At 45.9% G+C, this 13,120-nt stretch overlaps 1 protein-coding gene across 6 annotated transcripts in view; it reads right to left on the bottom strand.

The window, feature by feature from the left end:
• The window catches only part of LOC126567717 (teneurin-m), a 504,494-nt gene that overhangs the window by 130,803 nt on the left and 360,571 nt on the right, over positions 1-13,120 (bottom strand). The window contains exon 1 of one of the 6 annotated variants that reach the window (XM_050223977.1): positions 7,709-7,754. The exons of the other annotated variants lie outside the window; for them this stretch is intronic. Within the exon in view, the coding sequence (XP_050079934.1) occupies positions 7,709-7,739 (31 nt within the window). The 5' untranslated portion in view covers positions 7,740-7,754. Of the gene's footprint in view, positions 1-7,708; positions 7,755-13,120 lie in introns of those variants that run through there. 6 annotated transcript variants of the gene reach the window in all.

Raw genomic sequence — 13,120 nt, 5'->3', positions numbered from 1 at the left:
TCGATTCGGGTAGTTTCAGCCCGTTTCTCAGCCTGTGGCCTTAAGTACGAATCGAGGCTTGTACGCATGTTGGTTGTGGGTAACCGATGTTTATTTTTGTATACTTTAAAGACACCCTGCCTTTGCATTCAGCACCAACCGAGAAAACACTGAAACCCCTAGCACCGAATCGAATCTTTTCTTCTTCTCTTTCCGCCGCGTGAAAGGGCCCGTGTAGGTGAACACAGATGGTGTCGACAGTTTTCGCTTGTGTTTTTAAAAATGGTTATTCTAAACGATTTTTTCTCTCTTTATCATTTACCAGTTCAGTATTGAACGGCCCAATCGCTAGCATTTCCATACTTTCTAGACTCCCAGCATTGGGCAAAAGTTTGAATTGGGGAATCGTACAAAAAAATTGAACTTTGCTTCGCAGTTTAGTTGCCAATCCCAAGATGTTCGGGTCGGCAAGTTACAATATCTTCCAGCAACTCTGCCATTGAACCGAAAATGAAAAAGAAAGATTCCGTCCAGTAAGCACGGCTACCTTCGGTAACGAACTAATTATAATGCAAAAGACAAATTTCATCGGCAATTTCTTCGTTCGTCTGAGAGGTTCACTCGCTTTGGTGTCGGGTGCGGGTCGTTTGAAAATTACACGGATGAAATGACTTTTCCTTCCAGAGAACGAAGCGAACCTTTCCACCGGTGTCTCGAACTTCATTTCATGGTCCAGTGCAATGTGTAACGGGTGTGGCATGGTGTGTCGGCTTTTAAATTTTGCCGTTTGTTTTCGTTTTTTTTTGTATTTGCCTGGTAGCTTTTGATTGGGGTGTATCAGTTTAATCTGTAAGTTTTTGGGCACAATTTCATTAGTTTGTACGTAGTTCGGTGTGAAAGGGTCCTTCCAATAGTCCTTCCAACACGTCATACGGAATTGATACGGAGAAGAGGGCGTTTCAGGTTTGACAGAGACAGGTTTTTTAGGTTAGTTACGAGCGGTGTATCATTATTCAAATTAATAACTATGATCCCGGGCTATCGATGTGCGGAAGACAATCCTCATGCATGAACCAACCATATAGCGACAGTGTAAGCTCACACGCTTCGGTTGATCCAAAAATTCCTTTAGCAATTGGAACGTCATATTTTAGTTCTTTTTTCCACTGTAAACCGCACAAACCCTTCACCGGATAATAAAGAGTCCGCCAATAAAGGATGCACGCCGTTGGCTTTCTGATCCTCGCAAAGGCTATAATCATGTTGTGCGCTCCATATTTTCCTTGAAGTATAAGTTTTGTTCCACAAAAAAAAAACTTTTAAATTTCAGCTTATTATTGTCACACTCCAGGCATAAACATAGTCCTTCCCACACCGCCCGGCATCCGACGTTAACAGCTGTGTTTGTTTCTTCAACATCATCCACGTAAATTCTACCAACACTCGAAGCTATTAACCGCCCGATCGTTATTGGAAGTAAATCGACCGGTTTTACCTTACGACTTTGCTCATTAAACATATTCTTACGACCATTGAACTCTAAAGGTTGCACCACCATTGAGAAGCCAAAACGGCATCCAAATCCATGGTTCATTGAGTTTTGAATTTTATGACCTCAATCGGTAACAAACTGTACCGAGGGAGTGGAAGGAACGATGTGGGTGCGTTACAGTATACCCGCAAGAAAACCCAAGTTCCCAGCTCGAATTGTTCCGGCATGATTTCGAAATTTGGAAGAAGGGAGTCGTCAAGTTTGAAGCCACCACGAAAAAACAAATCGCTACAGACGGAATCTCACCGCGGCCATTAGTTTGCGTGAACATGTCTATATTTAGGTCTGAGGTTTCGCTCCAGACAGCATGTTACGGATGATGACAGAATTTAGTTGTTTTCCTCTCGCTGCCGTGCTGTTGGGGAAACGGAATTCGTCTTCAAACTTCAAAGTGGCATCTGGTGTAAGTAATTAAAGCACTTCCCCTTCGCGAGTTCCAAGTGTCCCGGGAAGCGCAACGAACCGTTGAGACGAAGTTTTTGGGTGTTTTGAGAAATTACTGTAGTGATGCCGATTTTTCGGAAAACCAAAAAAAAAAAAGCAGTGGAAAATATAGTTCAAAGAACCTAAAACATATACATTCGTCACGAGAACGGTATGATTAATTAGTACAATGTCCAACAACTGTAAAGGGGTGAGCGAGCCCGGCATGATGCTACGACCGGGGCTGACCGTCACTCGATTTCGTCATGTTAGTAAAGGGAAGGGAAGGACTAATTGCCGGAGATGAGTTTATGACGCGTACCAAGAAACATAAGCAATATTGTAAATTCAACAGTATTCTGCTTTCCATGCTCGCTGGTCAAGATTGATTTCCCTGTAGGTTAGTGTCCATTTTAATTACCTTTCCCCGGCCAGGTATGAAATGTTTGAATGAGAAACCCCAAGTTAACATGAATCTAAATTCTCGGCAAATACAACATTTGGACGTGCACGCGTTCAATCAATCGCTCATTTAAAGCCAATCCATCCATCCGGAAGCTCGATTAATCGTATTTCTGTGCATACGTTTGTGTATCGGGGCTTTATTTTTTGCACATCAAAGTCCCTCCTGATGGGACCTAATGAAGGTAACAAGCAGCAAAATACATGGCATATCGGATACATCGAAAACTGAATCTGATCAGTCGAAGGGAATGGGTGACATTTCTGTGACAGCGACAAAACTGGCAGATGAATCGCTGCTCACTGTCACCGTTCGGTGCGCGATTCTGTTGTGGTTGGCCTAATGCTAGGTCTTGCCCATCTTGGGCACGATGGTAACTAGCGGACAAAAGTGCTGCTTTCGGAACGCAAAAACCCGACTACTTCTAAAGGAAACGATGTTTATTGCATCGCCAAAAGGGGTTTGTTTGATGCTCCGTTATGCGGGATCTTAACCCCTGCTGGTTTGTGCTTTGAACCTAAATGGTCCTACTGCTTCTGGTTACTAAGCTTTGCAGGAGTGGCTTTGATGAAGGGAGGAAGTGGGACCATAAAATAAACCCCCCTCCCCTCTCTCTCTCTCTCTCTTTCTTTTCCCCGATTCGTAGCAAAGAATCGCCCGCATTGACCTGTATTTCTTGAATGAATGGTCCGCACATACCGAACGATCGATCCACGAACGATCGAGAGTCATCTTACGAGCGGCAGCATTGCGTGTGCATATCTTGGGCTTTCTTTATTTGCACCCGCTAGCGGGATCGTTTGAGATCGTCCACCGATTTAAAGGTGGCCGCGTGAGAAATTCACGCAGCGCGCTAAACCCCAACATCACCCCCAGCGATAATCTTTCGGCCCCCAGTCTGGACACAGCCGTGGTGCGTCGGCTACTTCACAGTCTCACAGGCCACAAGAGGTGCCAAATGGTGAGAATTAATAAAAAAGCAGAAGCAAGCCTGTGTGTCGATAGTCGAACAGATGGTTTGTGGAGGCACCCTTGTGCACAAATTTACTGCTCTCAAAGCCTTGATGTGCTCTCGGGGTGCGATGAGCAATGGTGATTCAAAACGTGCTAAATCACTGGAAGTGCCCATTTAGATAAACATATTATTAACATCCGAGCTTTTAAGCCTCGGCCCGGCTACATCTTGCAGGGATCCCTCACCGTAGCCGCGCGCGATTGGTTGCTGATTAAATTCGACCCGTCCGGTTGACTAGAGTTCCAATTGAGCGAACCCAACCCAGTGGTCAGAATGGAATCGGGCAGTTGTTCGGCCCACTCGAACCTAATCCTCTCCAAGCACAGCCATTGCTGGGGCAGCGGATAACGAAATTAATGCATAAACGGTCAACAAAACGACCTCCTGTTTCGGGGCAATGCTTATTCCTGTCTTTTGTTGCATCCAGCACAGTATAATTAAGTGGCAACTCACGTTGTCACATTATTTGTACACACCAAAGATAGTGCCTAATGTACTTTCGCCTTAAACCACAGCCATAGGAGTGACATAACAATGTCATCAGTGGAGTATTTTGACAGTTGCGCTCCTAAACATGGCGCACGATTGGGTCGATTGTTTTGTCGACTAGTTTGTTGTTGGTGGGTGGGGGTATGGATTCCCCCGGGATCCCTAACGAGCTTCGGAGTAAAAGACAATATTTAAATTTTCCAAAGATCGATCCCAAAAATGTTTTATTATGCATTCCGTACTGCTGCTGCTGCTGCTGGTTTGCTGGTGGTGCTGATGGTTAGTATCAACCCATGTGTACCATACTGAACGAATGCACCCGACATCCGGAGGCCAATCAGCAGCAATTCCAGCACCAGCAGGCTCCTTCTATGGAGCACTTGTAGACGACTTCCATTCTCTGTTGTGTATCGTTCGTTTGTCGGGCAAACAATTCACCGCAGCCACACTGCCACCGGTGGAGTCGTCCAAACCAACCCCCACATCCAGGGTAGCTTGGAATCTTTTGCTCGTCGCAGCAAGAGTCGCCAAGTCGCCAGTGGAAAACGGCATCTCTCCGGGTACTTCTTCGTGTCGCTATCTAGCTGGCTGTCTTTTTGTGCTGGCCGCCGTATCGCTGCCACATGTTTCCCAGTGCTTCTTGCACTGCTCGCACGGAGACATCGAGGTAAACAAATATATTTATCTACGTCGCCCGTATACGGATCCTTGTGCTGGTCGACCATCGCCACCATTTTTGTACGGTTTCAAATTCCTTGCCACGCTGTTGTTCCCTGTTGCTTTCGCAAATCGCGCACTAGTGACGTATATGGTCCTGTGGCACTGAGTAGAAGAAGCTGTTCCAGGACGACACACAGCTGATAGCGTGTGTGTGAATGGAGCGGGTCTCCATCTGTCACCCCCACCATTTGATGCAGTGAACACAAGCGGGAGCTACTGCTACGCTTCGCCGGCGCATCGTTTGGTGCAGCGCCGTTGAATGGTGGCAAAGAAAATTGCAGAGAGCTGCGCTGGGAAGAAGTACCATCGACAGGAGGGTGTTTAGCAGCAAAACATACAACAAACAGAGCCAAACGAAAGAGCAGTGAAGCAAAAAAGAAATATACACAAAATCACTGTCGACGACAACGACCGGGAACGAAATACGCCACAGTTTGCACAAATAGTGGCCCAATACAGGCACGTCCTGCCAACGGAACTGGGATGCGTTCTATAAGTGTGTGTGTGAGTGTGTGTATACGGATGCTTTTAAACGCCAACCAACCCTTGCGAAGAGGGATGGACGACAGTGAAAAAGATCGTTGAAATATTTCATCTTTTGTTGTAGTAAATTTCCTCCAGCGCATCTCCAGCTCCGCTAGTCCAACGAGCGTTATGGTCCGAGACTGTGCAAAGGCGAACGACGCCTGGCTACATATTGATCCATCGTCGGGTCCGGTGATAAATACTGTACCAGGAGCACCACACGAGGTAGACTTGCGACTGGAGGCACACAGGGACACAACTGGGTGGAGATAGTCTTTAGTCCGGAAATCTAGGACAACTCCAATGCAATCAGCAATGGTTGAGTTTAGCAGATTTTCACAACATCTTCCGAATCCTTCTCACCCAGCGCACAGATCCTAAAAAAACCCTTCGCTGGAAACCACCGCTTGGGTTGGAAGTGGAACCAAAAATCACGAAACCTTCCCAACTCCGCCATTTCTGCTGTTGGGAAATGTTGGCTAACGATTTATCTTGATGATTGTTTGCCAGATTGGGGAATCGGATGATCACCCAATTCGAGCGCTACGATGCGGAAGACGATTGGCAGCTGGCACATCGGTTCGCTTCGCTTTTGTTTCCGCCAGCGGGCCTTTGCCTCGCCGTTTTGTGAGTTATAGTTTTCTTTTCTGGTTGGAACAATCGAAATTCAGAACCACCCCCGCGTGAAAGAGAAGTACCCATCCACCCCAGCCCTCCAGCGTACATTCGTGCAGACTCTGTCGCGCTATATTGCATTATTATACGATGCAATCAGGAGAGTAAATAGAATTATGGACCAAATCCATGGTTGAATGAGGAAGCACGAGAAATAAAGTACACCGAACCATACGTGGATGAGTTTTTCTTCCAGACTCTGCTTCTTTTTATTTTTCCCCACCCTCCAGTTTCAAGTGTTCCAGTCAATATCGCACCCCGGGAGTTCCTGACGTGTGTGAATCTGAATCGCAACTTCACTTTCGTGTTGACAAATGTTTACATTAAATCCAGAACCACTCACATATGATTCCATTATCTCGTAATAATCAATTCTCTCAATCAAATAAATTGTCGCTGAAGTGGGACCCTCGCACCCTCCCACTATTCCTCCCTTATTGTCCATGTGTGCCAACGCCGTGGCACACACTTCAACCGAGTAGTGTGGGCCGAAATGCGGCCCCGGATTGCTCCCGGGGTGGAGAAGAACACCAGACAGAACTGATTGCCTTCATCTTTGAGTGACGCCAGAAATAAAGTACGCGAATTCGCATACGCAACACTCACAGGGGCACACACCTCTTGCGCCCGAAACCCCAACACTCCGTTGATGAACTCCGCGCTTGATTAATGAGTGCCATTTTCTACTGCCACCCATTCCGGTGTTTCATGGAAACAGTGCCGGGGAAAATTATGGCCACAGTAAATGGAAGAGCTGTTACGGTTGCGGGTTTTTTTCTTGCTCATATTCTCTTTTTACTTCCCATCAACATGCCAGATTTTGCCTGGCCGGAGCCGCATAAAGTCGTCGCACTAATGGACTGTCGAAGCCGAGAAATCCGAGGACTCGTGCGTGCGCCTCTTCCGACTCGGCGACTCGGATTTGGCTCGTCATGACGGTGAGCCGCACATACGTTCTACCGAGCGCAAAAATGGAATATTTACATCGTCATCAGCATAAATAAACGGGCTTCCCATTGATGTTTGCATCAAACCCGCATCTCGGCCGGGCTGCATTGTCTTGGGCCGTGCGGTAATTGAGTTTGGTCCGCGCCAAGTTCGTCCAAGAAAGAATCGATCTAGAAAGCACCTCGAGAAAGAGAGAGAGAGGGATGGAAGGTACGGTTGTTTCTGTGATTTGTTGTTTGGTGCTCCATCTGTACGGTCGTTTTGTTTGTTCCCTTTCAAAAGGGCACCGAAACAAGCCGCCCGAAGGTGCACGGCGTATATCTTCCAGCCGGCGTCCCTGTGGGCGTCAGCACTAGTAGTGCTGGGCTGCTGAATGATCGTCATACCATTTTGTATGACGATCGTCTGGATGGAAACAGACGCAACAAGCAGATCTCCACCACCATGAGTTGCATAGACCGTGGTTTACTCGTTAGGTGTGGGCAAAAAGCATTAACGAGCCTGCCTCGTACCTCACACAGCCGAAGGGAGCAAGGACTCTTAAAGCTCGTTTGGCCGTTTGGAAATATATTTTGCATGCATTAAAGCCTTCCATTTTCAGAATATGATTATTAAATGTGCTCATTATCCGACCGCTTGTGGTATGAGGATGCCTGGTCTAGCATTCGCGCTACTTCATTAGCTTCCTTTCATTGGCATCCGGCGCACACCAGGAATTGAATTTGGCATTCATATGTTGAGTGCCGTGAGCCTTACTTCTGCTTGGCAATTGAACATAAATCATCGTTTGGGAGCCCTTTTTTCAAATTATCTGCATGCTCACATATCCACTACTGCATACAACTACTTGCACACACACACACTCACACACACAACAGCACTACACACAATGCGTGATGATAACAGTTTGCATACACACCTTCAGACTTTCGGAAAAACGGATAATTCATGTGTTTGAATTTGGTGAAAATTTTGACGGAATTCCGCTGACCGGGCGACGGTGGCAGCGGTGGCCCGCTGATGCAGGCGTACGTTGGATCCAATTTGAGTTCCGAGTTGCGTTCTTTTGGTGCTTATTATTGACGAACAGGAAGGAAGCAGTGAGGGGGATTGGGAGAATCGCAAACATACACCCTTGACCCAGATAGATTAACCCGTTTGCGGTTCGGCAAATTCACGCCACGCAAGCGGGATAAAGAGCGGGATTTGTTGTGATGGGATGGGGTTTATCTTTTAAGCGGTGAAGCACTTTCAACGGATGGTGTTGAATTTTAGCTTTTACCAATTGAGGGAAAGCACAGCATCGTGTTTGTTAATGTTTCCACAGTAACATTGGCATCGATTGCTTACCTGTAACGATAGAAGGAAGAAAACGAGAACGTTAGAGATGCAATGCAAAACCATTTATTGTAATTTTTTTGTAAAGGACGGCCTGGCAGTTTAAACGATTCTTTTTTTTAATTAATACAGTATAATTTGTCATCATTTTGTTTTGATAATAATATAGCTGGCTTTGTTGATCCGCTGGTTGTTGTTGAAAAGTTTTTCACAATAATAAGGATAAGGCCCCAGATGAGATTTTATTCTAGACCTGACGTGTGCTTTACCTATCTTCTAACGAACACGCTATTAAACCGACCCATGCCACTTGCGTTGGCAGGTAGTAAAAGTTGTTGCAAAAAGCTAACCATTTACCGAACGATGTCTGGAACTTAATTATCGTTAATTTTACGAGCGTTAGAAGAAATGGCCATTGCTTGTCTGGAAAGCAGTTCAAGATTTTACAACACTCTAGTGTGTATTATTTTTTCCTTCGTCCTGCTTAATATGATTTTTTTATTCGTTTTCACAAACGGGAAAAACGCAAAGAAATCACACACACATTTTAAGAAAGTTGTTACCAAACGAACGTTCTAAGAAGTGCAACAAAAAAACAAAACGCAAGCAATCCCAATACCAGAACCCAGGTCTGCATAACGGGGCAAAACAGCTCCCGGGGGACATAAAACTTTTATAGATCCACTCAGCTCAACTGCTTTCCAGGTCCGGCTTAAGAAAGGTCATCCCTGGTGCTGCTGCTACTACTACCACCACTTGCAACCTTCTTGCAACCCCAGCCAGCACGTTGTTCCACACCCGTTTGCCACTTCGAACGCCACACAGCGGATGTCCATCGTTTCGCCGGGCGCAACGCTTTACTAAATCAATTAGTCTCCCCCCTGCTTCGGATGCTGTCTCAAACAACAACAAAAAAAAAGGCAAAAACCACGATGATGGATGTTGCCGGCAATTCGGTGGATCCATTATCAAATCATATTTTTATATGGCACCACACTCGCAGTTCGCCCTCCACCAGGTTTTCTCAGGCAAGGGCAAGAGCAAGAGCCTAGACGCGCGGTAAAACGTGAGCGCGCGCTAGAGATTTTTATTGCACCGCACACATTTACGAGAAATCAATTCTTTTATGGTTCTGGTGTCATTGCTGCTGATGGTTGTGGTGATGCTGGTGGCTGGAATGCTGCATTATTCGTCCGCGTTTGTGAGCAGAGAGCTCCATAACCGGAGTCATCATATGCTTCGTTATGTTTCGTTCGTTCGCTTCTACCCTTTTAAATTTCGGTCCGTGGGTTGATTTGGCCTTAATGCGTCCGAAATCTTTTCGGGGTGATAAAATTTGATAATAGGTCTCTTCCACGTTGGCATCGGCAGGAGGGTATGAAGGCTGTTCGTGAAGACAAAGGGCAGCGTGTTTCGTTATTTACTGCTTTGTGAAGAATGGAAGGAAAAATCTGTTAAATGGTTCCTAGCTGATGAGTGAAGTATGCCAGAAAAACAGGTAAAAGGGCTGTCACATGAAGATGGTGAGTGAGTGATACACGGCCTGCCGTCGGAAAGACAGCGAATGACAAAACACCATCACCGCCAATACCGGGTGCGTGACATGAACTAAGACTCAACCGTGCTTGTACGTGTGGGGATATGAAAAATGCATCTTTCTGCAGGGCGATTGCGACACACAAGCCGGTGGGAGATACTCCAACCCACACGTGCATACGTGTGAGACATATCGTGGGTGGACCACACCAAAGACACGATCGAATGTTGTCTATTTCTAGGCTTCACACACTAATCGCGATAATCCCATCGCATGAAGTTGTTCGGCTGGGAACGAAGACGAGACGCAAATGAGGCCACCTACAGGGTGCAACCAACCATCAGGAACCGCATCGTTTGGAAAACATCTCTAGCCAGCTGCAACATCAATCAATCGCGCAAGATCTCACTAGTTGACACAAGCACCATTTTTTTAAATTTATTTTCTAGACAAAAACTCTCAAAAACAAAACCCCTTTCGCTCGGTGGGACATCAGCCCTTTTTCTTCTTCTTCCTAAAGGCACCTAATTAAATCATCATGCTCGTTAACATGATTAATTGTTTTCGAGGAAGTTACGAGCGAACTACTCTCCAGGTGCGCTTGAGATAATGATGAAGAAGTCACCAGAAGGTAGATCGCTTCAGGATAGCAGCAGGTAGCCGGAGCCTTACTTTCTCCAACAGAATCAAAAGCGCATCTGCTTTTTGGAAAGGTCGTCTAAATTGGCCGACGACGCTTACTGTGTGCGTCTAATGATAAAATTATGATAATGAAATGTTTGCAGTCTGTAGGTTGCAGTCCTAGTGGGCTAGCGTTTCGATTGGAAATGGTTGAACCCACACATAAATAAAGTCTTCACGGCACGGGGTGAAGAAGCACAATCGGACCGTTTTTTGTTGGGGAATTGGTAATTAGAGCTGAATTATTTCCAACTCTCCGCAGCGGAGTTCTTCGCCAGAGTTCCGTCTATTGGTGTTGATGGTGATGACTCCCCTTATTCGCTACCCTCAAACTGCAACACCGGGCAAATAGATCTTCCTGGAGAAGCTCCATTTCGTTAGTATTTCATCTAGCTCCACAAAACTGGACAAGATCAAACATCAAACACGCTGTTTCCGCCTCGGGGTGTGTGTGTGTGTAATGGGGGAGGGCGAATAAGATAAATGATTCCAATTCACTTTGCGCTGTGTCACTGTGGTTTGATTAAATGTTGCCGATAAAAACTGCCCAACCGAAGCGGCAGCCGCAAACCCGAGGCTCACAGGTAAGCAGAAACTTCTTCATGCCGGTTACACATAACTATCACATAACTGTCAAAATATTTCCGTCCCATTCAAAAAGCTTCACTCTCAGAGGGTTATTTTTTGTTGTTGGAAGCTTAATAACCAGTTCCCTCCGTTCGTCGCTGTCGACAAACAGCACGGCTGACCGTGAAGTGGAACGGATCAGCTGCAGCAGCAGTGGAGTGGTGAAACCATTTTCACCAAACACGATTAGGCTAATGTTTATCGGTGTAATTTTGTGAGCGCGTTCCGTTCTTTTGCTGAGCTGTCTCGGATGGCGAGAAGGTGTGTGGGTTTTTGGTAGATTGAATTCTAAAATTCCATTTGACTTTCGGAAGCCCGGGTGCCACGCCAAGCGTAAAAAGCTTTCTAATCTGTGTTTCGACTAGTGAGTGTCTATCTCCACACTGTACTCTTGGGAGTTTTTTGGGGAGAGAAAAAAAGTGCTCTGCTTTAAGCTTAAGAGGCGATTGTTTGGCATTAAAGCACAGTAGCTGTGTTCCATTAGCCGGTTTGCTTGATGCTACCTGTAGCATCTGAATCCTGAAAACCAATTTTCTTCTACATATTCAACCGCAGCAACCGAGAAGGTGGAATGTTTCAACTATTTCATTCCGTTTATTTTTCACCCTTGCTTTTTACACGGTTCAGTTAGTAAACAGTTTTTTGGGACATTGTCTGACTGTCTGTTTTCTGTTTCTTTTCCATGTTTTTAGCTCTCTGTAGAGTACCATTTTAGTGAAAACTTGACACCAGTGAGATAAGCGCACGAATCACGAACGAATGATTCGGAAATTGGAGAGAACAGAAATACCTCCAAAGAATTATGCCTTCTTATCTTGATTTTTCATCCACTGAAGCGCCGTGTTTCCCGACCGTGTGTCCGTGTAGGATTATTTTTCCTCCCCAGCTCAAGCCTCCACAGCGATCTAGACCTTGGTAGCAGATCGGTTTGAAAAAATAGGGAAAGAATTTTAGGGTAAAACCGTTCCAAGTCACGGCTCAAGCATGAACAAAAAAATCTACCCAATTTCTGATAATGATCATCAGGTGACATCTGTCTTCTCTCCACCGTTGGGGAATTAATTTCACTTGCTGCAAACAAACAAAACGGACCTATCTTCTTAAATGCAAAATGGACAGATTCTTCTTGAAGTTGGAGCTCCAAAATTAACTCAACGATAAGCCCACCAGTAAACCAGCCCGCTTTTTTTCCCATCTACCCTCCAGCAAACCTCGCGCGAGACAAACCGCGCTAATTAACTGGTTCTGGACCCAGGGCACTGCGCGACCCGAGGTGTCTTATCCGACCGACCGATCACACTTTTCGGGGCGGCTGAAAACGCCTTTTCGCTTCGAGAACGCCCCTGGCAAGTGGCCGCAAAGATGCAAAAGCTCGGATCACAATTTATGGATCGCTCCGGAGCAGCGCCTAGCCTAGCATCGTCGTCAAATGTGCGATCGATAGCATATTAATTATGTCCATATTTACGACCGTTGGACAACCAAAAATGCAAATAATCCATGGAAGTTCGTTTGACATATAGCTACGACATTTCATCTTCGTGCCTCCGTACGTACAAGGAATTTTGGTGAACATTTGGTGAAGCTTTTGTTCCAAGGTGCATCCACAAACTTCTCCAGCTTTCCGGTCTTGTGTGCCGGTGCTGGCCACGATTACCACGACTGGTGAGTGTCCGGAGTGCCGGAGCACCGATAATGAAGGCAATTGATTGAGGATTAAAATTTAGAAGGATCAATTTACGAATGCAAAAGCTTCACCGAGCGAAAACGACACAAAAAAAAACGATCACAAAAGCTCCTCACATTCTGCTAAGCCTCTTAGCGGTTTTCGAGCGGCGCACTATCGGCAAAACCCCGGTAGAAGCTAGTCTAGAAGCGAAGGTTTTAGACGGGGGAGAACCGTTGGGATACTCTCTCGCACTCATAATCGGGAAATTATGTGACATGCAAGGAGTGGATGTGGTGGAAGAAAGGGAGAGATTGGAAGAAATCGGTGAACTAGCCATGCCCATCGTAATTACTGCCAGTCGTAAAAAGAAAGAAAACCCACAACGATGATAATGTTTGATGATGTTGAAAGCCGATTAAGCAATGGTGGAAAGTGCAAAAAGGTTCAGCATCATCACTGGACGTGGAAGTGCTCTGGAG

Source organism: Anopheles maculipalpis, chromosome 2RL, assembly GCF_943734695.1.
Source record: "Anopheles maculipalpis chromosome 2RL, idAnoMacuDA_375_x, whole genome shotgun sequence".
In the NCBI taxonomy this organism is placed as follows: Eukaryota; Metazoa; Arthropoda; class Insecta; order Diptera; family Culicidae; genus Anopheles; species Anopheles maculipalpis.
Note: the sequence above shows the minus strand (reverse complement) of the source record. Positions and strands in the feature narration are given on the sequence as shown.